Source organism: Sminthopsis crassicaudata, chromosome 2, assembly GCF_048593235.1.
Source record: "Sminthopsis crassicaudata isolate SCR6 chromosome 2, ASM4859323v1, whole genome shotgun sequence".
Taxonomy (NCBI): Eukaryota; Metazoa; Chordata; class Mammalia; order Dasyuromorphia; family Dasyuridae; genus Sminthopsis; species Sminthopsis crassicaudata.
The window spans coordinates 423,946,589-423,972,320 of record NC_133618.1 but is presented as its reverse complement, the minus strand read 5'-3'; the positions used below and the strand labels follow the sequence as shown (position 1 = coordinate 423,972,320).

The window sequence follows — 25,732 nt, the reverse complement described above, 5'->3', positions numbered from 1 at the left end:
CTAACCAGTTGGAAAAATATTAAATGCTCTTGGATTGAGTGAGCAAATATAACAAAGATGACAATACTACCTAAACTAATCTATTTATTTAGCACTATACCAATCAAATTACCAAAAAATTATTTTAATGACCTAGAAAAAAATAACAACAAAGTTCATATGGAAAAACAAAAGGTCAAGAATTTCAAGGGAATTAATGAAAACAAAATCAAACGAAAATGGCCTAGCTGTACTAGATATAAAATTATATTATAAAGCAGCAGTTACCAAAACCATTTGGTATTGACTAAGAAATAGACTAGCCGATCAGTGGAATAGGTTAGGTTCAAAGGACAAAACAGCCAATAATGCTAATAATCTAGTGTTTGACAAATCCAAAGACCCCAGTTTTGGGGACAGGAACTCACTGTTTGACAAAAATTGCTGGGAAAATTGGAAATTAGTATGGCAGAAACTAGGCATTGACCCACACTTAACACCATACACTAAGATAAGGTCAAAATGGGTTTATGATCTAGGCATAAAGAATGAGATTATAAATAAATTAGAAGAACATAACATAGTTCACCTTTCAGACATGTGGAAGGGGAAGGAATTTGTGACCAAAGAAGAACTAGAGATTGTTATTGATTACAAAATAGAAAATTTTGATTATATCAAATAGAAAAGGTTTTGTACAAAGAAAACTAATGCAGATAAGATTAGAAGGGAAGCAATAAACTGGGAAAACATTTTTACAGTCAAAGGTTCTGATAAAGGCCTTATTTCCAAAATATATAGAGAAATGACTCAAATTTCTAAGACATCAATCAATTCTCCAATTGATAAGGGGTCAAAGGATATGACACAATTGAAACTACTTCTACCCATATATAAAGGTGTTCCAAATCATTATTTATCAGAGAAATTCAAATTAAGACAACTCTGAAATGCCACTACCCACCTCTTAGATTTGCTAAGATGACAGGAAAAAATAATGAAGAATGTTGGAGGGAACGTGGGAAAACTGGGACACTGATGCATTGTTGGTAGAGTTGTGAAAAGATCCAACCATTCTGGAGAGCAATCTGGAACTATACTCAAAAATTTGTCAAACTGTGTATACCCTTTGATCCAGCAGTGTTACTACTGCGTTTACATCCCAAAGAGATATTAAAGAAGGGAAAGGGACCCACATGTGTAAAAATGTTTGTGGCAGCTCTCTTTGTAGTGGCCAGAAACTGGAAACTAAATAGATGCCTATTAATTGGAGAATGGGTGAGTAAATTGTGGTATATGAATGTTATAGAATATTATTGTTCTGTAAGAAATGACCAGTAGGATGAATACAGAAAGTTACATGAACTGATGCTAAGTGAAATGAGCAGAACCAGGAGATCATTGTACATTTCAACAACAATACCATATGAAGATTAATTCTGATGTAAGTAGCTATCTTTAGCAATGAGAGGATCCAAATCAGTTCCAATTGATCAGTAATGAACAGAACAAGCTACACCCAGCGAAAGAACACTGGGAAATGAGTGTGGACCACAACATAGCATTTACACTCTTTCTGTTATTATTTATTTGCATTTTTGTTTTTCTTCCCGGGTTATTTTTATCTTCTTTCTAAATCCGATGTAGCAAGGCAAATGTATAAATATGTATACATGTATTGTATTTAACATATACTTTAACATATTTAACATGAAAAAAAAGTAACTTTGTTCTTCCTTCCTTTCCCAACCCAATGTCTCTAATCTGGTTTCATTTTTGTTCTCTCACAGATGTGACTCTGTTATTAAGTAATTTAACTATAAACACTATTCTCTACTCTTGAGTACCTACCCTCATCTCTTTTCCTATAAGGTTTTAAACCACAATCTTGGATTTTCCTCACCATCAGCCTTTTATAATCAGCTAAATGGCCTAGTAGATAAGAGCATTGGACTTGAAGTCAGGAAATCTGAGTTGAATCCTGAGATACTTTATACATCTCCTTATTTGCAAAATGGAGATTTAATAATAGAAATTACTTCACAGGTAGCTTGAGAGATCAAATGAGATCATATATGTAAAGAGTATTTCAAATTTTACAATGTTACATAAATATTAGCTATTATCACAACCTTCTACTCACATGCTACTGAACACTAAACCTTACACAATTATATTGGCATAGTCCACCATATTCTTATGTTACCTAATTGAGTTTAGGTTCTTGTTGCTGCTAGGTACCATGCAACAAATTCCATTCTCCTTTCCTTTTAGTTTCCTTCTTTACTAAGAAAATGGTCATCAGTCCTCCTTTTTTCTTACTCCTTACAACTTCTCATTCTTTTTTCTTTTGTACTAAGCTGTTGGAAAGATATGGCTCTTTACTTTATCTAGGTGAAACTCTCTATTTCTGTTTTTAATTTCATTTCTCCTTTCTTAGCTCTTATGATTGTGACTTTCAACCCCTCTAAACTTTCAGTTTCAATTTCTTTCCACCTATTTCTTTTTCTTTTCTTTCACATTATCTACCATTTCTGTGTGTGCATACATATATACACACATTTACACATATCTACACACAAACACCCTCCCTTCTCTCTCAGCCATCTTATTAGCTCCCATGGGTTCAATGAACAATTGTATGCAGATCACATTCAAATCTCTATAACCTAAAATTTCTCCTCTGAGCTCTGCCGCCTTTAAAATGTTCTGAAAGCATATCAAATTCAACATGTTTGAAAAGAAACTTAATGTCTTCCAACCAAGATAGTTCATGGAATGAACTTAGCCTAGATCCCAAACATAAAAATAAATAAATAAATAAATGAAATAAATTGAATTTTACCAAATAAATAATTATTAAGAATTTCAAAGAGAAACTAGACAAAATTACTTTTTCCATCCCAGAACTATACAGAACATCAACTAGATGTCTATGGGAAAGAAAGACACCAGTAAAGATAAACAAAGTACAAGAAAACAAGCCAGTTGCCTCCCATTGGTGCCAGAGATAGGCCAGGGTTATAAGTAGTCTATATAAAGCTCTGTGTAGAAACACAGAATAATAAAAAATTCCCATAAGAAAGCTCCAGAGCAGTTGGAAACAGAACATATAAACCTTGGGAAAATGGTAGTAATCAGCATGGTGAGAAATAGAGCTCAAATGAGGTAAAACGTAAAAGCCCAGGGCCTTCAAGACTTTTAAGGATTCTCTCCTGAGATATAAGAGAAGGCCCTAAAGATACAACACTCTAAATCTCAGAGTTCCAAAGACATATTAACACTGAGAGATGAAAGTCAATCAAGAAACCCAGATTATATGACATAAGACTATGGAAGTGACAACGCTTCGTCTATACCTAAATCTGCCCCTCTATGTATGCACATATTCTTCCCTCATCACCCCTACCAACAAAGAGCAAAATCAAACTCTAGGAAAAAAACCACCCAGCTTAAGAACAATGCTAGAAGAATAAAAAACCCCAAAATTTTGCCTAGCAGTTTAAAAAAAAATTACTTTAGATTAAAAATTCTTAAAAAAGCCTAGAAGAAATGAGTAACTCCATAATAATACTAAGCATATTTGAAGAAAAAAATTATTTTTCACAAGAATTACTTGAAAATCTAGAAGAAATGAGGAAATAAATATTTTAAAATGAAACAACAGCTCTAGAAGAAAGAAATAAAAGGAAAATAAGTATTATATAACAAAAAATGATAAAACAAATATAAAAATGTTTTGAATGTAACTGGGAAAATATTAAATAAATTAAAATATGAAAATGTGATATGTTATACATATAAAACAAATGACCTTGAAAAAAAAGGCTAACGAGAGAGAATTTAAGAGTCATTAGACTCACTGAAAATCAGATTTTTTTCTTTTTCTTAAAATAACATTTTTCCAAATTCATGCAAAGATAGTCTTCAGTATTCACCCTTGTAAAACCTTGTGTTTCAAAATGTTCTCTCTCTCCCATCTCAAAGGACAGCAAGCAAAATTCAATATTAAGTTAAACATGTGCAATTCTTCTAAACATATGTCCGTATTTCATCATACTGCACAAAAATATCTCAAAAGGCAAAAAACCAACAACAACAGCAAAAAAAAACAAACCAGGAAAAAAAAACCAAGCAAACAATGACAACAACAACAAAGGTGAAAATGTTATGTTTTGATCTACATTCAATCTCAATAGTATTCTCTTTGCATGTGGATGGCATTTTTCTTCACAAATTTACTGAAATTGCCTTGAATCACTTCATTTTTGAAAAGAGCCAAGTCCATCACAGTTGTTGTTACTGTGTACAATCTTATCTTCAGATCCTTTATTTTCTCTTTCAAGTCTTGTTTCCTTCACTTGGGGCTCGGCTAGCTTTCTGTAGGCCTTCCTCTCTCTTTGGTTCCTGAGAGGTCTTGCTGCTAAACCTTTGTCTCTTCCAGCTCCAGCCTTTAGCTCCCTCTGAATCCAAAGTCTCCAGACATCACGAAGGTTGAAATGGGAATGAATCAGATTCTGCCTCCAAGAATGTGGGATTGTGGGTTTCCCAGAATTCAATCCTAGTTGTGAATCTCTCCAAGTCCATGAGCAGGCTTTTCCTTTAGACTTGTGAATCTCCTGGACTTGCAAATCCACTGAATCCTGGCTCTGAATCTCCTTGAGCTTCCCTGAAGTTCTCCCAGGAAGTCCTCTCCTTGACCTAATCTAGACTGACTGTCCCCACTGAATCTTGGCTCCTTTTATCCTCCCCCAGGGAATGGGCTTGTGGGTACTCCCTGGGCTTGTGGGGGCTCCTTAAAGGACCAATGATCAAGCTCCTTTAAAGGTGTGTAAACTCTTTTAAAGGTTTGAACTCCTTTAAAAGTGTAAACTCTTTCAAAGGTTTGAACTCCTTTAAAGATCTGAACTCAAGAAGATTATCTTGTCTCGAGTTCTGGCCCATAACATATGTAAGAATCCTAACATTTTATTTCTTCACTTGTTAATCTAGACAATGTATACTTTTTGTATATCTTCATCCATTTCACCTAGATAAACAAATTTATTGGCCTCCAATTGGCCAAAATTATTACTTTAATTTCCTCTTCATTGATAGTAAATTTACCTATTTCATTTTTTTGAGACTGGTAATCTGGTTGTCTTCTTTTCTTTGTCTAATTAAATTAGTCAAAAGTTCAATTATTTTGTTGGGGTTTTTTTTTTCATAAAGTCAACTCTTATTTTTGTTTATTAATTCAATTTCATTAATCTTTCCTTTGATTTTCAGAATTTCTAATTTGTTTTTTAATTGGGGATTCTTAATTTGTTCTTTTTCTAGCTTTTAAATTGCATGCCCAATTTATTGATCTTTATTTATGTAAGCATCTAAAGATGTAAATGTTCCCCTAAGAACTGCTTTGGCTACATCTCATAACTTTCGGTATATTGTCTCATTATTGTCATTCTCTTAGATGAAATTATCAATTGTTTCTATGATTTGCTCTTTGACCCACTCATTCTTTAGGATTAGATTATTTTGTTTCCAATTAATTTTTAACATATCTTTCTATGGGCCTTTATTACATGTAATTTTTATTGCGTCATAATCTGACATTAACTATTCCTGTCTTTCTGTGCTTGATTGTAAGGTTTTTATGCCCTAATACATAGTCAATTTTTGTGTATGTGCCGTATACTGCTGAGAAAAGGTATATTCCTTTCTATCTCCATTCAAATTTTTCCAAAGATCTACTATCCCTAACTTTTCTAAAATTCTATTTATCTTTTTAAGTTCTTTCTTGCTTATTTTATTGTTAGACTTATTTAGTTCTGATAGAGAGAGGTTGAGATCCCTCATGAGTAAAGTTTTTCTTGCAATTCACTTAACTTCTTTAGGAATTCAGGTGCTATACTACTTGACACATATATGTTTAGAGCTAATATTACTTCATTATCTATGTAGCAAGATGTAGTTTTCTTCTTTATCTCTTTTTAACAAGATCTATTTTTATTTTTCTTGATCTGAGATCAGGATTGCTAACCCCTACTTCAGCTGAGGCATAAAAGATTCTGCCCCAGTCTTTTACCTTTACTCTTTATGTATCTTTCTGCTTCTAATATGTTTCTTATAAACAATATATTGTAAGATTTTGGTTTTTAATGCACTCTGCTATTGGCTTTCATTTTATGGGAGAGTTCATCCCATTCACATTCACAGTTAAAATTATTAACTTTTGATTTCCCACCATCTTATCATTTCCAAGTTACACTTTTCTGACTCTTTTTAGCCTTTCCCTCCTCACCAATGTTGTGCTTCTGACCATCATCCACTTCAATCTGCTCTCCCTTCTATTAGTCTTTTCCTTTGCCCTTTCCCTATTTACTTCCTTGTACAGTAAAACAAATTTTTTTTATTAATTACAGTTTTTATTTACCAGATATATGCATGGGTAATTTTACAGCATTGACAATTGCCAAATTTTTTGTTTCAATTTCCCCCCACCCCAGATGGCAGGTTGACCAATACATGTTAAATATGTTAAAGTATAAATTAAATACAATATATGTACACATGCCCAAATAGCTGTTTTGCTGAAAAAAAAGAATCAGACTTTGAAATAGTGTACAATTTTCCTGTGAAGGAAATAAAAAATGAAGGCAGACAAAAATAAAGGGATTTGGAATTCTACATAACGGTTAATAGTTATCTCCCAGAGTTCCTTCACTGGGTGGAAACAAATTTCTATACCAAATTATATATTTATATTATTTCCTCTTTAAGCCAAATCTGATAAAATTAAGGTTCAAACAATGCTTATCCTTCTCCCTTCTTTCCTACAAGTGAAATAGGTCTCTTGTGCCTAATCATGTGATGCAATTTACCCCATTTAAGTCCCCTTTTCTCGGTACAATCCCTTTTCCACCCATAATTTCTTTTTTATATCATCACATTGAAGTACTTATACCTACACCTGTTATGGGCCAAAACTCTGAAACAAGGATTCTTATAAGGTGTTAAGTCAGTGGAATTGATAAAGACAATGTTTATCTAGTTTAGCATGGTTCTTAATAGTTCTCTAGTTCAGTACATGTACTTAGTATTTAATATAGTTCTACAAGATTCAAACTTATGATAATGTAATTATAAGAGAGCATATAAACTGGGAGCCTCAGCCAGAGTCAGAGTCAGAGAAAACAAGCACACTGGAGGCGGGAGCTTAAGCTCCCAGAGCCAAGAAGAGACAGATTCATTCCCTCTTCATCAGCCTTGTGGTGGCTGGCCTGGCCTCCTGCACTTCTCTCACTGAGACCAAGGCCTAACAGATCCAGAAACAGACTCAGAAGGGCCAGACACAGACTCATAAGAGATCCAGAGACAGATTCATTCACTACATCTCACACCACCATGATGGCAGGCCTGTCCTATTTAGCTTCTCCACTGAAACTAAGACTCTGGAAGGCCTCTAAGAAACTTATCCTGGACCCCAGGCAAGGAAACTAGATTGTGAAGGAGATAATAAAGAATTTGGACTTTAACACCTGGCTATTCTTGTGGTGATTACTAAGCTGAAAGGAAGGCTATTCCAAAGAACTCTAGAAAACCAACCAAGAATATTACATACACCCTTTAAATATAACCCTTTTAAATGCCTTTACAAAGACAGTTTTAAAGTGTTACATATATCATCTTCCTATGTAAGGATGTAAACATTTTTATCTTTAAAAAACATATTTTTTTCTTCCATTTACCTTTTTATGCGTTTCTTGAGTCTTATATTTAGAGACCAAATTTTCTGTTCAGCTCTGGTCTTTTCATCAGAAATGATTGAAAATCCTCTATTTAATTGAATGTCCATCTTTTCTCCTGAAACATAATGCTTAATTTTGCTGGGTACTTGATTCTTGGATACAGTCCAAATTCCCTTGTCTCCCAGAATATCATATTCCAGAGTTTTTATCCTTTAAAATAGAAGCAGCTAGGTAATCCCGATTGTGGTTTCTCAGTATTTGGATTATTTATTTCTGGCTGCTTTCAGGATTTTCTCCTTGATCTGATAATTCTGGAATTTAGTTATAATATTTCCTAGAGTTTTCATTTTGGGGTTTCTTTTGGGAGGTGATCAGTGGATTCTTTCAAGGACAATTTTCCCCTCTGGTTCTAGGATATCAGGGCAGACTTCCTTGATGATTTCTTGAAAAATGTTGTCCAGGCTCTTTCATCATGGCTTTTAAGTAATTCTTAGATTGTCTCTCCTGGATATATTTTCCAGGTCAGTTGTTTTTCCAGTGAAGTATTTTATATTTTCTTCCATTTTTTGGATTTTGTTTCACTGATTCTTGATGTCTCATTGAGTCATTCACTTTCATTTATCTATTCACTAATTTTTAGTAAATTATTTTCTTCAGCTTTTTTTTTAACCTCTTGTTACATTTAACCGATTGTACTTCTGAAGGAATTGTTTTGTTCAGTGGATTCTTTTTCCATTTCAGAAATGGGAGCAACAAAGGCTTTTCACTTCTATTTTTTAAGGAATTGTTTTCTTTTTTCATTTCACTAAATTTATTTTTTAAGGAGATACCTTCAGTCAAGTTGTTGGCTTTTTTCTCCAAGGTATCATAACTCTCTGAATAGCTCTCATTTCTTTTCCCAATTTTTCTTTGTTCTCTCTTTTTAAATCTTTTTTTGAACTCTTCCAAGAGAGCGTTTTGAGATAGAGACCAGTTCATATCCCTCTTTGAGGCTTAACCTGAAAATTCCCTATCTCCAAAGTAGCTTTCTATGGTCCAAGCTCTTTTTGGGTTTTTTTGCTCATTTTTAAAAGTTGGGGTCTGTTCTTAGGGCACAGGAAAGATTGTCCTGAGCTTCCTTTTCAGGACAACAGGGGCTTTTCACTGACAGCACTGGGGCCAGTGGTGCTGCAAGCTTCCCTATTGCACTTCCTTATTGACTGGCCAAGTAACACTTTTATGCTGGGGTTCAGGGACTTACAATTTGCCTTTCATAATTGTGTTGATGGTCTCACAGCTGGTCTACTTAATCATTGATCTTTTGAATCAGGACAGAGTAGCCAATGCTACTGTATTTTGACTCAAAGCTTCCCATTAGATTCCCCTCATCAGGTCTCTTCCATACCACACCTATACTGGGCTACATTTTCTCCTACCCAATTCAGACAGATCTTTCCTTAAAGCCTTCCCAAATAGCTCAAGCTGAAAAAACACTCTGAATATCTGTGTGTAAACTCTTGGAAGAGTTCTTTTGTATATATGAAGTGCTTTTCTGTTTAACTTGAAAAAAAATTTTTTTAAATGTAAAAAATGGAACTCATTATTTTCCCCTCTAAACTCACTTCCTCTAAACTACCCTATTTTTGCTATGGACACTATCATCATAAGTAATTCAGATTCAAAACTCTGATGTCATCTTTCACTTTTCCTTTTCCGTTACCCTATAACCAATAAATTGTCATTTCTTATCAATTCTATTACAGGCTGACAACAACTCTTTTATCCATTCCCTTTGACCAAATCCTATTTCAGGTCATCATCTCTCATTTATTATTGCAACAACTTCTTAATTTGTTTCTTGATTCAAGCATCTCTTCTCTCCAATCCATTCTCCACATAGCTGTCAAATAATTCTCTTAAAGCAAAGATCTTTTTAGAGGGGCAGAGTGATATAGTGGATAGGGTGATGGATTTGGAATCAGGCCTGATTTCAACATTTAGCAGCTAATTGTCCATGAGTAAGTCATTTAACTTCTCTGAGCTCAGTTTTATCACCAGTAAAATGGAGATGATTATAATACCTAACATATAAATCATAATTTGTGAGGCTCAGATGAGAAAACTTAAGCACTTTGCAAACTTAAGTGCTATGTAAATATAAGATATTACTTAAGTGTTATGTAAATATCAGGTATTATTCTACTCACCTAATCAAGAATCTTCAGTGGCTCCCTACTGCCTCTAGGATAAAATACAAACTCCTCAGTCTGGAATTTAAAGCCTTTCAAATCTTGCTCCAGCCTACCTTAACATACTTTTTCATTTTAATTCCTTTCATACCTGGAATGCATTCCAGGCAAATTAGTCTATTTGCTATCCTACAAATTCTCCATTCTATCTCCTATCTCCAATCTTCTGATTAGGCTGTACCTGGAATGCACTCCCACTTCTCAAAATACTATGCGTCCTTCAGGGTTTAGCTCAAATGACACATCTTTATGGGAAACCTCTCTGGATTTCCCTAATTATAAGTGCTTTGTCTTTCCTCAAATGATTTCTCTACTTATATTTGTATGTGTGATATCCTCCCATTAGAAAGGAAGTTCCTTGAAAGTAAGGATTGTTTTTTATTTTTGTCTTACCATCTCCAGTTACAAAGCAAAGATCTAGACAATGCACTTGGAGTTTATGATACAATGGAATGTAAAGTGGCTAGACCTTCAAAGTTTCAATTCTCTCAATCCTAATGTCAAAGAAGGGAGAGAGAGCCATAATAATTTTATTCAGAGCATAATAATTCAGGGTACAACACTAGGAAGTTGGAAGATATTCTTTGACCCAGGAGTGAAGAAAATTGAGGAAAGTTACACATCATTTTAAGACTGCATATGTACACTAGGCCTAGTCTATTTCCACTGTGAAATTAGTATTTTTATCACAGGTGCACAAGAACCAGGAAAGATATCATGAAAGATTGCCAGGAGATCACAAAACTAAACAGTAGAATATTATTAGAAAATAATAGTATAGTGAATTGTATAAACTTAGAAAGAACTAACTTGCTGTCATTTAAAATATGAGAATTAGAAAAAGTAAAAATAAATTTCATATTTAATGACCAAAAAAAAAATGAACTACAACTTTGTAGATGTAACAAATGGAAAAAGTCCAATGTTGTGGAGAGAGCCCAAGTTGCTAAGTTTAATTCTAGGCCTGCAATTAACTAATTTGAGCAAATCATTTAAAACCCTTGAGCACACTAGTTTTGTAATTAACAAAATGAATACAATAAGCTTATTGTATTCATTACTGTTGGTATAGTCTAGTCCACTACCCTCAAAGGTTATTCCAAACTTTACTTGGCCTTCAACATTTTCAAGTATATTTCAGCAAAAGCTATTTCTACAGAGGTCATCTTCTGTTAACCCCTTCTTTTCCTCTATCCCATGCCTCAAAATCTCTCTCCATATCTACCCTTTTCTTTATATTGGTAGCTAAGAGAAAAGGTAACTTTTCTTTTCAATAAGAGCTTTTCCCTCTTCTTAATTCCATCTCTATCTCTTCCAAGAGCTGGCCCTGATAAGCATTCCCTTTTTCTTTCTCAATTTTCCCCACAGACTCTGTTCCTATAGTTAAAAAAATGAACCACACTATTCCTTCATCTCTTCATTAATTCTCAATGTTCATTTCCTTCAAACTGATATTCTATCTCACTATTTGAATGAAATGAAACACTGAATCTGGAGGGCCGAACCAACAGTTTTTGAAATCCATCCCAGCTCGAGTTAGTTACTGCTGTCTAGATATGTCCAAGATTTCTCCTTTGTAACAATCAGTCCCCCCCACCCCCGCCCACCCCCCTCCTACTGTCCAAAGGACATGGATACTTACATATCTAAGAGCAAGCAAGGAGATGACAATTACAATCCTAAAATGGGAGACCACCAACTTTTACCAATTAATAGGCATTGAGAGCCCTGTGTCCTTCAGGTTTTCAGGCCATATGCCCTAATACTTTACTCTCAGGATACTCTATGACTTGTCATCCACATTACTGATATACCTTAAGGACCATCTAGTTTTCCTTTCACCCAGAAGTTGCGTTCTCCTAGTGATGTTGCATGTCTGAATTACAATCTGAGCCCTTTGACTGTAGGGCCTTTGATCTGTTTATATTCCCCAGGGTTAGCACAGTGACTAGCTTCATTCCATTCTATCTCATGGTCACTGGTCCAACCAGTACCTGAAAATGAATTCCTTCTTTATAATATTCAACAAGAAATCATTAAACCTTTCCTTGAAGACATTTAGAAAGAGGGAATTCAATCATTTCCTGAGTAAGTCCATTCTATTTTGGGGTAGTTTTAATTTGTAAGGAAGATTTTCAAAGCTAAATTTTCCTCTAAGAAGTTTTAACTCAGTGCTGCTAAGAAACAAGGAGAAGACTTCTGCCATGTGATAGAATTTCAGAAACATGAAGATAGTTATCATACTCCCTCTAAGTCTTCTACATGTTAAACATCCCTATTTCCTTCAACCACACATCATATGTTATGAACCTGAGATGCTTCATGATCACGGCTGCACTCTCCTGGACCCTTTATTTTATCAACATCCTTCTTAAAATGTGCTTTCACTTCACAATGTTCCTTAATTGTTAAATCCAATGGACTTTTCTCAATATTTACCAAATGAAACCAAATTGGATAATAGATATCAAAATGTTTTGAAAAAATAAGTAAAATTAAAAGTGCAAGGTGTTACCCTTTTAAGGATAAAGGAAAAAAGAACTGAGATGGGAAATAAGGGAATGCATACAAACTAATATCATCCATTTCTCTCAGAATTCACTCCCAAACCAATGACAAAGAAATAAATGGGAGAATCATTCCTAAATTAGAACCAAGAACCCTTCATTATAAATGGATATGGATGGACTTACTATACTAGTTGTTCCATGTAGAATTATTGAAAATTAGTTATTTTAAAATAGGGCTCCTTAGAATAGTAGAGAGCTTAATATCATTTGATTAAGTGACTCAGGATAACTAATGTATATGAAGTAGTATATGAAACTTTACAAATAATTTAAGTAGTTGAAATTAATCTAAGAGTCAAATTAGATGATACTGACCTTCTTGAACTGATATATCTATGGGTCTTCTGGTAGATGACTGTATCAGTTTTTGGTAATTCTGTGCATTTTGGTCAAATAATTGTATAAGAAGAGCACATGTCTTTTCATATTCACATCTGCTGACAGTACACAATTGTTCTAGCTGCTGAAATACAGTAGCTGAATCATCCAGTGGATCTTCCAAACCATCTCTGGAAATGTACCATAAGAAGTTAACCAAATACATGAAATCACTTTTTACATATATAAACAATAATAATAGTTAACATCTACATAGTGTTCATTATATGGCAGTCACAGTGCTTAAATATTTTATGATTATAGTCTCATTTGATCTTCACAGAAACCTTAAGAATTAAGTGTTATTATTACCCCCATTTTATAGATGAGGAAGCTGAAGCAAACAGACGTTAAATGACTTGCCTTGGAACACATAGCAAGTAAAGTGTCTGAAACTAAATTATCTGAAACTAAATATGAACTCAAAATTTTCTGATTCCAAGCTTAGTACTCTACCCACTACATATCAAAGGTAGGCATGAACTAAAATCATTTAATTTTTTAATACCTGATGATTATGGCGACAGATTCCAATCGAGAAGTAATATATGCCTTTGTGATTTCAGGTGCATATGTATCTAAGAGATGAGGTTCAGTTGATTTCACAAAAGGTACAGATGCTACCATTCTCTGCCACAGAGTTAACAAATAATGAACACTGTTGGGCGCAAATTCCCAGTGCTATGAAAAAAATAAACAAATAAACCAAAATTCATTTTATTTATGCTCTATCCCATGATAAGAATGAAAATATTCAAAATTATACTAGTCAGGTGCATTTTTTTGGTGTGGATAAAATCAATATTCCCACCAATATACAGTATAAATTTAAATCCTCAGATTACTTTTTAAAATTTTGAGTCAAATAACATTGGCGTATTAAATTATCCCTTACCTGGAGGCTAGTAATTGTAAAATTAGCAATCAATCTGATAACTTCTGGATATTCCTTCACCATTATTAATTCTCCCAACTGGTAATTAGTCTTTAAACGAGCCAAAAATCGACAGAATTCATGGTAATTTCCTGGTTCTGCCAAACCCTAAATCATGAAACACATAAAAAAGTACACTGTATAACTATAAAGTTAATAAAGAATCTGGTAGAAAAGATGAGAGAGAACTTGGATTGAAGACCTGACTGCCATATTATTGGCTGGGGGGGGGGGGTGCTGTAGGAAAGTCCCTTTACTTCTTAGTGCCCTCAGGTTATTCTTTAATGCCTGGAGTTGCAGAATAGAACTGTTTTCTTATTCAGAAGTCTAAAAAAAGTAACACATTTTAAATATGAAAATCCATGTAACTCTAGATAGCTAAAGAGTGTCTAAAGTTGTATTTGAAATTAAGTTTTGCTAACTCCAGGCCTAGTCTTCTATCCATGGAGTCACCTAACTACTTCTCTTGAAGAATAATACAAAATTATCAAATACAATGCTTGGCACAGAGTAAGTACTGAATAAATGTTCTTTGCCTTTGATTGTGACTGGCATTACTAAAAACTGATAAATACTTCATAGTAAAATCACATGATTTTGACAAAATTTTTAAGTTTCATCATGAAGAGAAAAAAACAAGCAAATATTTCTCTCTTATATAAATTCGTGGCTGGTAATATAAGCTCAAATAACTACTACCATTTTGTAATAATTTTTTTCTATCCAAAATTATACCCAAAACACTGATTATACAGAGATTTCAGGAGTATCTACAACTTCAGAATACAATGTAACCTTTAAGAGTATTTTAATAGCAAGTAATTTTAAAACAAAAACATCACAAGTGAAAATGAAACTTGCAAAAATACCACACCATTCACCCACAATACGTTCTTTTCTACTGGCACTAAAAATTGCAATGGAAACTCTTCAATGAATTCAGGGAATTAGTCTGAACACTACAAAACTGTATCTGTCCACAAGAGGGCAAAGGGGATCTCTTTTCAAATGGAAAATGCCACTTTTTCAAATATTAACATTATAACTGAGGTTGTGGTTTCTATCTCAACATAAAGAGCTAGATAAGATGAATATTAAGTTATATGAATCACTGTAATCATATTAGAATGGAAATTTAACATAATATAAAAGGAAGATGCAAAAACAGACTGTCACGCCTTACTTATTGTACAGTTAATAAAACTCAAATGATTTGAAAAATGAGGGGAATAGGAATGTACTTGATTTTTTTAAATAACTGCTTTAAGAGTACATTAAGAAAACAAATTTATTTTAACTAATACACAGTTAGTGATTCATTTTCAGATGTAACCACCTTTACCTAACTTTATATTCCCTTTCTTGCTTATATATAGATAAGTTACTGAGAAAATTTTCTATTCTAGTTTAAAAGCTCAGGGATGTAACAGTATCTTTCTTCTAATCTAAAAGTAAGGAAAAGGTAGCCAAATTAGAGTTTAATTATATGTGGATCAGTGTTTGAAGTTTATTACTCATATTTTCATGTAAAAAATTTATGAACACATATAGAAGGGGGAAGAGGAAGGGAATATATAACTACCCTATACATTGCATCTAGTAATCTTCAAGTGATCTCCTCTTCTTATATTCTAACTGACCTAAAGGATCCCAATAAGTTAATTTACAACTGACTAAGTCAATTATAAAGCTAAACCTAATATTGATCATGAACCAATAACTGACATATTTTCTCTTCCCAAAAAAAGAGAATCAATCAGCAGCCCTTGCCCTTTCCCCATTCATTCATGTTGTTCAGAACTTTTCCCACCAATAAACTCAGGCCCAAATCCCTCAAAATCTCTAATTGTGGGTTGGCTGAATAATCTTCACACTTTAAGTAGCTCTCCCTCATAAAAAGATTAAAAGGCATGTGCTTTAACTCATTCCTTAAATTCAATTAGTCAACAAGCAATTATTAAGGCCTTATGATAATAAATGAGGCACTATACTAAGAAATGGGAATACAAAGAAAGACATGAAACAGTCTCTTTGCTCAATATGCTCACATTTTAATGGATAAGATGATATATAAATGTCTAAGTATATAAAATATATACAAAATGTGAAGATAATTTGAGGAAGGAGGAATTAGCAGCTTAGTAGAAGGGGTTGGGATGGAAGTAAAGACTAAGAAAGGACTCCTAATATAATATGAAATTTGGTCTGAGTGCTGAAAAAAGGGAAAGAAAAACCTAGGTGAGGAAGCAAAAAATTTCAGACATGGGGAACAGTTAGTGCAAAGGCATGAAGATGTAGCATCTCATACAAGAAATTGGTACAAGACTGGAAAGGGGTCGGATTTTAAAGAGCTTTAAATATTAAACAAATGACTTTTTATCTGATTTTGTAAGTAATAGGAAGTCATTGCAATTTACTGCCTGAAGGGTCACACTGTCAAACCCATGTTTTAGAAAAATCACATTGGCTATGTTTGGAGGATGGACTGGAGTGGAGAGAGACTCAAGAAAGAGACACCAATAAGATTACTGCAGCAGAACAGGTGAGAGATGAGGGGGTCTGAATGAAAGTTATAGGTTTTATAGAGAGAAAGACATATGTGAGAGACAATATACAAGTAGAAATGATTAGATATGACAATGGATTTGAAATGTGGCTATGTGGAGTGAATGAGAATTTAAAGTCAAGGATTATATCAGGGTTGTAGGTCTGAGTGACTGCTCATGTCTTTAACAGCAACTAGGAAATGTGGAAGGGTAGAAAGTTTGAGAATAAAACTAAAGAGTTTTATTCTGTACATGTTGAGTCTGAAATGTCTACACATGTAGTTCAAGATAACAAAGAAACAGTAAAAGATGTGTGACTGCAGTTCAACAGATATATATGTGTGTGTGTGTGTATATATGTAGATAGATAGATAGATATAGATATGTATTTTAATTCATCTGCATAGAAATGATTATCGAATACCGGGCAACTAAACGATGAATGATTTTAAAGCAAAAACAGAAAAGCAAAGAGAGTCTTGGACATGGAGGACATCCACTGGGACAAGGTATGGCATGGAAAGGAAAATGTATTTACATTTAATTCTCTCCTACTCCTAAGTCATTGCTAATGACATACTTACAGACTAGAGAAACCTGTCCACTCTCTCTATTCCATTCTGTGTTTCTTTGCCTGCTTTAACATCTTGCCAAGATGAATTTTCTTCATGAAAACTTTTCAAACTATCCTCATTACCAGAGGCAGCCTATTGTATAAGAGTTGTCCAAAAAGAGTGAGTTGTCAGGCACTGAAGATACTCAAACCAGGGATACTTTTCAGAGATGTTTCAAATTTGCATACAGGTTAAATTAGATGATATCTGAAGTTCTTTCCAATTCTGTCTCTATGATTTGACCTCACAGGATTGATGTGAGGACTGAAAGAGATAATGTAGGTAGATATACTTTGCAAACTATTAAGTGCTACAGAAATTTAGAGTGATATTAATACTATGTTGTGCACAGTTTGGAATAACAAAAGAAGAAGGCCTATGCCCTCCTTTATGTACTTTACTATATAATTATAGCAAGAAACAGAATAGGTTAGTAAACATATATTCATAAATACAAGTGATAAATATGCACAAAAATAAACTAATTTACTCTGAGCTGGTAGGGCATGTGTCACTATTTAAATTTTACAGGTAAGAACAAAAGTTAAGGGAAATTAAGAAACTTGACAAAGATTATATAGTTAGAATATGCAGGAGTCAAGAGGGGAATACTACTCTCTTTACTCCAAGTCTAGTGTTCTCAACATAGAGAGGCTGTTCCTTCTGAAGCAAGCTTTAATACCAATTAATTTGAACTTAAGATAATAGTTGACAATTATATGCCACATTAAAGTTTGTGAAGTTCTTTACAGGTATAATCTTATTTGAGTCTCATAACAATCATATTACAGATATCAAATTTTATAGATGAAAAAAACTAAGGCTCAGCAATTAAGTAACTTTTCCATGAATATAAAGTTACTACATATCAGAGGCAGGATATAACCCCAGGTGTTCCTAACTCTAAGTTAGTTTGCCTTATAATAGGGCCTAAAACAAACTATTTGCCCCTATTTCTGTTAAAACTCATGTTTTGGAAATAGCACTGGGATTCTATAGGATGAAACATGACAGCAGTGATTTTCTAGAGTTTCTTTGGATGCCAAGGGGCTAGTGGGGCTTGGTGGAGATTTCCTTTTGAGTTCTTCCTTGACTCATACCAGTGAAATCACAGGAAGAGATGGGGGATTTTTAAGAAAATCTATATAACAATTTATTGTATAAATACCTGAGGGTTTTCAAGTATCCTTTTCACTCCTTTAACTAAGTCACCAAGATATCTGGCACGTTCTGGACTGCTAAATAATGATCTCCTTGCAGAAGCAAACTGAACTAAACAAGAAAGTGCCTATAAAAGAAACCGAGAGTATCTTGAATCATTAAAACCTCAACAACAATAACTCTAACCATATATCATGATGTTTAAGTACCCATTACATTATACAGAATATTATTTTATTTGTGTTAATGGTAAATATTATAACCAAACAATCATAAATATAACTGCAAGTCCTAATTAGAAGCAAGAATTGAATATCATACTTGAGACCAGAGGGAACAGAAGGAAAACCTTGATAAGTTTATAAAAAAAAAAAGATCAAGACACCTATATGAAATAATGTATGGACAACACCTACCAAAAATTGACTTATTTTAGACTGAAGACCTAAAACATCATTAAATTTCTTCCTCTCAATATAAGTTTCTATTGGACAATTAGCTCTTCTGCTATAATTTCAAATCTAAATCTAAAGTCATTTTTGAAATAAGAGAGGGAGTAAATTCAGAGTATCAAATTACAGAAAAATCCAAACAATATCACAAACAATAATTAACATTGCAAAGAATATTCTCTGCAAATACCAAAAATATGTAGGGTTGAAAGGATTTGGTCAAAGACTAGTAGTCATGAATGTCTAAATCTGTTTACACAATGGCTTGCTCTGGCTCTTCATGGGTTCTCTGAACTTTAGCCTCACAGTTAAAACATTCAAGGAAAGAACATCTACCAACTTCAGAGATGATAAGAGTTTTAATTTTGCAAAGTAAGCATTAAAATTTTAGGAGGCAGGTAGCTATAGTATTATTTTAAACTTTTTATACATGTGAGGCATAACATTGTACCCTTCTTGGTTTTCAATGCCTTATGTTTGATATCACATAAGCATCACAAAAATAGATAAAACTATGCTTTGAATAATTCTGATTATCTGTGAACTATTTCCTTTTCTTGAAGTACTCATATATATGTTCATTTAAAGGAAATAGATAATAATGCTTTATTTATTTCCAGAAAGAAGGTATATGATACCTATTCCTAGAATACCAAAGATCTCAGTAAATTAATTTAAGATAAGAAGAAGAAGTTAGGAAGCAAAACTAGATACTTATTCTGGAAAAAGGACCATTTTTCACATACTAAGGATTATGCAGCTATCTCTTTACAAATCTTTTTCTTTTAATTGGTATTTCTAATTATTATGCTACAAGAAAAGCAAAGTCTAAAAGTCTCTTTCATTTATTTTAATTATTTATAAAAGTGTTAACTAAGTTTTTTTTAAAAAAATCTCCCTGTTGAATTTCTGCTGTTAAAAAAAAAAAAAATCAAGTTGTACAAAAACTTTTAAGTGTAGAAGATAGCCTCCTTGTTAGCGATTGGTTTCTTCCAGTTTCCTGATCTCCAATTGTGTTAATTATCTCTTTGTATGAGTTGAGGAATATCACTGTTTTCTTGCTGATGATCACATTGTTGTCAAATAGTCATGCCAGAATTTTCTTGTAATCAAGTCTCTTTATCTGGGTTCTTGACCCTTAGTTTCTGATCACCTATACTTCAGATAGTATCTAGCTCTTCTGTCCTTTGTGATCTGGCTCCAACTTTCAGTATTCTCAATCCAAATTATTCCTAATTCCTGCATTCTTTTCCCACCGGTTTACAATGCTGTAACTAACTCTAACAAACATGGGTAAATAAATGTTTGAATTTTTACAAATGCATTTAATTTGACACATAGGAAACTTTGGTCCTAATATCAGTAATCAAGGCATATGATGTTACTTCAGTAGTAAATGATTAACCTCGAAAACAAAAGTATAAACAATCAAACTGTCAACTATTCCAGTTTTCATCTCTAAGGGTCTCTGAAGTTCAGACATTCTGTCATTTCATTCTTAGAATAATAATTAAATACATAATGATCACATGCACTATTTCTACAAACTACAATTCTCTAAATAAATATACATATGTGTCACATGCACATTTATAACAAATATATTTTAATATTCAGCTCTTTATGTACGTAACAGTTTCTGAATATTGCTATTTGTCTAGCCCATGCTTTAAACTCTAATCAACAAATGTCTATATTTTTCAAAGACCAATAATCTCTAAAAGATTATATAGTGGGAACACCTTGATTAATTATTATAAATGATTAAATAGCAATATGAGGGAAAGTGGAAAATCAGAACAAATTTTAAAAGGAAGTACTTTCACTGGAAATCATTTAAATAATCAATTGAAACATGCTGTAGGAGATTAAGAGCCACTTGTCAGTAGGATACTTTAATAAAGACAGAAAAAGTAAATATACATACAGATGAGTATATTTATCAACAAATATATATCATCCTTTAATTTTAGATAAAATTAATAACTAAATTTTACTTACTAATTGAGATAGTAAAGGTGGAAGAGCATGATACAAATTGAAGAAAAGGTCCAAAGTTTCTGACTCCAGGAAAACTGGAAAAAAAAAAAATTCTTCTAATCCCACTAATTCAATGAATGCTTGTCTTCCAAGGAGCTTAAACTACTGAATAAACATCATCATAAAATAATTGTGGCACGGTGTTTGGCAAAAAAATAAGTGCTTAATAATTATTTTTCCATTAATTCAATTGAAACCTAGCAAGGAGAGATTTACAGATAAAGATAATTTCTAGTTCATGGCCTAAGAGTTTTGGGGAAAATATTTTAAAATTCATAGATAAAAAGTAAACTAGTCAAAATAATTTTCCTTTAATATAACAGTTTTTCTAGTTAATTTTACTGGGAAAATCTTTAGTTTTTCTACACTAGTAAATACTAGGAGCCAAAGCATTTTTCTAAAACAGTTTTTTTTTTTGGGGGGGGGGGAGAGGGAAGAAGGGAGAAGGGCATGTTCTTTTGTTTTTGTTTGTTTTAAAATAAAATACCTAAATCACATTATGATCAGAATTTCAAAATTTAACTTTAGACAAAGCAGTGGGCAGGACCCTATTATGTTTTGTTAAAGGTATCTATGTAGTGATATCTTAGCTGTGTATGGAGAGAAGTCTATTCAATCCCTTTATGGATATGCCAAGGATATGGATATGCCAAGAAAGAAATAACAATGAGTTATCCTTAATTTTTCTTGGGGGAAGGTTATTTTCATTAGGGTGAGACAACTATGTTTTCTTTTGCAACTTGACTTCTATGGATATGTTTTGCACAACTTCACATGTGGTTCTTTAATTGTGGATAGGGATAAAGGAGAGAACCTAGAAATCAAAAATCTTAATAAAAAATATAAAAAAATTGTTTTGAATGTAACTGGAAAAATATTAAATTAATAAACTGAAATTAAAAAAAAAAAACTAGTGAGTTATCATCGTTTTGGGGGTTTTGTTTTGGTTTTTTTGGAGTTAATGTTCACTATCCCCACAGCTACGACTACAATTCTTACTTGTTCTCCAAGTTGTTGGAATCTGTACTGTGCAAAGATCATCTGCAGATTCATCTGCTGAACTGCCAATGAAGTCAAAATTAAGACAGTTGAGCACAAGTTTCAAGACTTGCATTATCAGATTTTGTTCAACTTGATCCTGAAGATTTAAAGGTTTTGCCAATACCTAAAAAAATTTCAAAATTATTGAATATCTTACTTAAAAAATTAACAGTATTTTAAATCTTCCATCTAAAACTCCTCTTTAATTTTATCTTAAATTACAGTTTCTAAAGATTACACACTATTACATTTTTTTCCCTAGAAGACAGCTTTTTAAATATAGCAGATATAAATGAAAAAGACCAAAACAATGTTAAAATACTATTCTTCAACTTATACTGCAATATCCTGAATCTTTACTCTTTTATTTTGTCTCTTTGGGAGTGACATCATTCATACTTGATCTCAAATTGAATTAACTTCAGTTTTAGAATACTAGAACTAGCACTCCTTGGAGCTTATTAAAAAAAAAAAAAAGTAGCTTTGGGACAAATAAAAGGAAGTACTACTTTACACAGCAGGTTGCAAATTTATGGAACTCATTACCTTTAAGAGTGCAGGCTAAAAATATAAGTTCAAAAAGAGTTCAGTTAATTTCATGTATGATAGAATCATAAAAAGAAAGAATAAAGAAGTCCATTCTTTGAGAGATTTTTAGATGCAACATAGGCTGGAGGGTCCTAATAATTCAATGAGATAGTCAGATTGTCATTCTCATCACTCCTTCTAATGAACAGGTAGCAGAGTCTCTATAGTTCATTTGTCTAGTCTTCTAGGTAGGATTCAGCTTAAGGTTAAGCAACTCTGGCACCTGGGAACTCATGCTAACTCTACCATACACTTCAGGAGATGTTTCCTTCCCTACACCCTTGGCTAGGAAAGAATAGAATGAGATAACCCTTTTCCCTCTTTCCTCCAAGGATGGACTCTATTTTGCATTTCAGAAATAGGTTGAAATTATGTGATGCTGCCACTTTATTGTCCCCTTTTTTCTTTCCCCTCTAGTAAGACTGTAAATCCCTTAAAAGAAAAAACTTTTAATTTGGCTTTGTGCTCTCAATACATGATGAAGTGCCTTACCCATAAACACTAATATAATTCAATTCATCTTTTAAAAGAATCCAGGATAACTTGAAGAGAAAAGGGGAAGAATGCTTAACCTAGAGGTTACTGTTGATAAAAAAAAAAAAAAATGTTTTCTCACAAAACATCCTCTAGTGCCACTAGCGAAGAAAAGAGTAGAGGTCTAAAATATTAGTCTAGCTTTTTGTGACAGTTCTTTTGCTACCAGAGTACTGATATAAATTAAAAACAAATGAAAAAAAAAAAAAAAAAAAGTTCTGAGCATGCCAACAATTAGCACAAGACTTCTCCTTACAAAGTCTTAATATCACAGAGCAATGTAATTATGAATTAAATTGGTGAAATTTATATACAATGTTGTTTTTTGTCCTTTGTTTTCAAAGGAAACCAATAACATCATGGGGTGATATCTTGGCTTGCCTCTGAACTGGATTTAAGTGAGGCACAGCCGCACAAAGTCATCAGCCTCACTTTCTCCTCCAGAGTCATCAAACTCCAGTGGCAAGATGACTAGCAATGGCTAGGATGCCGTGGATGGCCTTGGAGTCTTCAATGTCCGACCAAGGTCTAGCTACTTGCTTTAGCCACCTTCATGGTTGTTTTGAAAAGAAGTTCTCATTTACCCACTGCACTGGGCTAAATCTTCATATGTTCCTAACTCACCAACAGGCTTAAGGCCTGACAGTTATCCTCAACTTGGCATAACTTATTTACAGAGCCAGAGTGTGATTCTGAAACTCTTATGGCTTCCTGAAGACACACAGGCATTAGTAAAACTATCCCCAAGAGATTTTTCCATCTTCTATCACAAAACCTGAATGGACTCCCATTTATTCTAGAAGCCAGATGATATACCAAAGTGCTAGACTGAGTCAGGAAGATATGATTAAACCCAACCTCTGACACTTACTAGCAAGTCACCTAGCCTCAGTCTGCTTCTCTTTCCTCTCCTATAAAATGGGTATAACACTAAAAATCTATTTCTAGTACTAGAAAATACTAAAAATAATTTAAAAAATCTATTTCCAATGATTGTTTTGAGAATAAAATGAGACAATATTTATAAAGTGTTTTGCAAATCTTAAAGTTCTATATGCTAGCAATTACTGGTTTTACTACTGTAATAAATATCAAATAAATCTTGATTTGCTAAACAATTATTATAAAAACCTCTGACATCATTTCATACTTTTTAGCTTTAATCAAAAAGATGACTAGGGGAATCTGAAAACAGGTAAAACCTAATGCAACTAACTAGTAATTGTCATAGTAAAAAGAGTTTCACATAAAAGAAAACTGAAGTAAAATAAATTATCCATGGATTTTATTTTATTTATCTATTTGATTTCCTAGTGCCACAGCCTATAAATAAAATGCAAATTATTAATATTGAAAGAAAATCAATGTCATAATGATAAAACAAAGATGTTCTGTTAGTGCATGGGTTAGAAATACAAAATTAGGGAGCAGCTAGGTGGCACAGTGGATAGAGCACTACCCTGAATTCAGGAGGAACAGAGTTCAAATCTGGTCTCAGACACTTAACACTTCCTAGCTGTGTGACCCTGGGCAAGTCACTTAACCCCAGCCTCAGGGGGGGAAAAAAATTACAAAATTAGAATTTATGTAAGAATTGCAAATATCCAAAATACAGCAGCTATATAATTTCTGCAGAAAACTGTGAAATGTCTTACTTCTTTTAGGAGTGAGCATGCCAGCACTAAAATGTCCTTGAGAGATGTATCCCTGAATGAAGTAGCTATTTTCCGGTGTTTTGCTGAAGGTCTAGAATAATCAACCTAAAGAGATCAATACAAACAAAAATAGAGAAAATTATTTAAGGAATTATTTTTAAAAATAAAATATGAATTCATAGTTATAAAAATGATAATATCAAAATTAAACACAGAGGTTAGCAAGTTCAAATTGTTAAGCAACAATTTGACATTTATGAAAAAAGTATACAAGAAAAAATAAGCTGTGAGTTATGTTTTCTTTTGTACATCTCACTGTATCTAAGTATATTCATTTGCAAAATCCCTCTCTAACAACTAGATAGTTATCATTGGCATATTAATAAATACTATGGTTAAGATTACATAATTTTCTTTGCTTCTAAGTGTCTTTAAGCTGAAGAAAACATCTATATCCTATCAAACATTTACATCCTATCCAAAATGGTTAAAGTTCATTATAGTGAAAGAATACCATGAAAATATTTCACCAAAGATATTAAGCAGAAAGGCTAAAAATGAAATTCATTAAAGAAAGGGAAGTCTCCAATGCATGCTTAAGTCACCTATGCATTAACTATGATCTAAAGGAAAAATTACTTCTGCTTATGCAGGGAAAAAAGAATGTGTTTGCAGAAAATCTATGCTGGATTTGTCCTAAAATGCAAAAGATAACTTTTTTTTTTTAATTATAGGGAAAATATTTCTACAATAAAAAAAAATTTTGTTTGCTTTTTGCCTGGGAAAAAAGAATGTCTAAGATGAAAGAACCAAAGTGGTGTGACCAGTTAAAAATAATCAAAGTGGTTTTATTGTCTTAAGGACAAGATAAACACAGTGGGCATGATTATAAAAGACATCTATGTGAAGAGGAGAAGAAAAATGAAATTTAAACAAAGTTAAATGTTGTTAATGCACTAAACTATGAATCAAAAGGCCTAATTTCTAGTCTTGGTAAAACTGAAAAAATCTCATATCTTTTCTTGGACTATTATTCATCATTTTATCTGTAAAATGAAAGGGCTGGGCGTGATAATAATAATAATAATAGTAGCTTACACTCCACCACACATTGTACTAAGTGCTTAAAAATGCTATCTCATTTGATCCTCAAAATAACCTTTTAAAGCAGGTGTTACTATTATCCTTTTTTTTTTTTTTTTTTTCTGCAGAGGCAATTGGGGTTAAGTGCCTTTCCCAGGGTCACACAGCTAGGAAGTGTTAAGTGGCTGAAACCAAATTT

General features: G+C 33.0%; 1 protein-coding gene across 1 annotated transcript in view; it reads right to left on the bottom strand.

Annotated features, from left to right (window-relative positions):
* RANBP17 (RAN binding protein 17) overlaps positions 1–25,732 on the bottom strand; it is a 328,697-nt gene that overhangs the window by 255,225 nt on the left and 47,740 nt on the right. The window contains exons 6-12 of the mRNA XM_074292053.1: positions 24,451–24,555; positions 21,632–21,797; positions 20,594–20,667; positions 18,148–18,267; positions 13,781–13,927; positions 13,394–13,566; positions 12,823–13,016 (exon numbers count right to left, since the gene is read on the bottom strand). Coding sequence (XP_074148154.1) covers positions 12,823–13,016; positions 13,394–13,566; positions 13,781–13,927; positions 18,148–18,267; positions 20,594–20,667; positions 21,632–21,797; positions 24,451–24,555 — 979 coding nt within the window. The remainder of the gene's footprint in view (positions 1–12,822; positions 13,017–13,393; positions 13,567–13,780; positions 13,928–18,147; positions 18,268–20,593; positions 20,668–21,631; positions 21,798–24,450; positions 24,556–25,732) is intronic.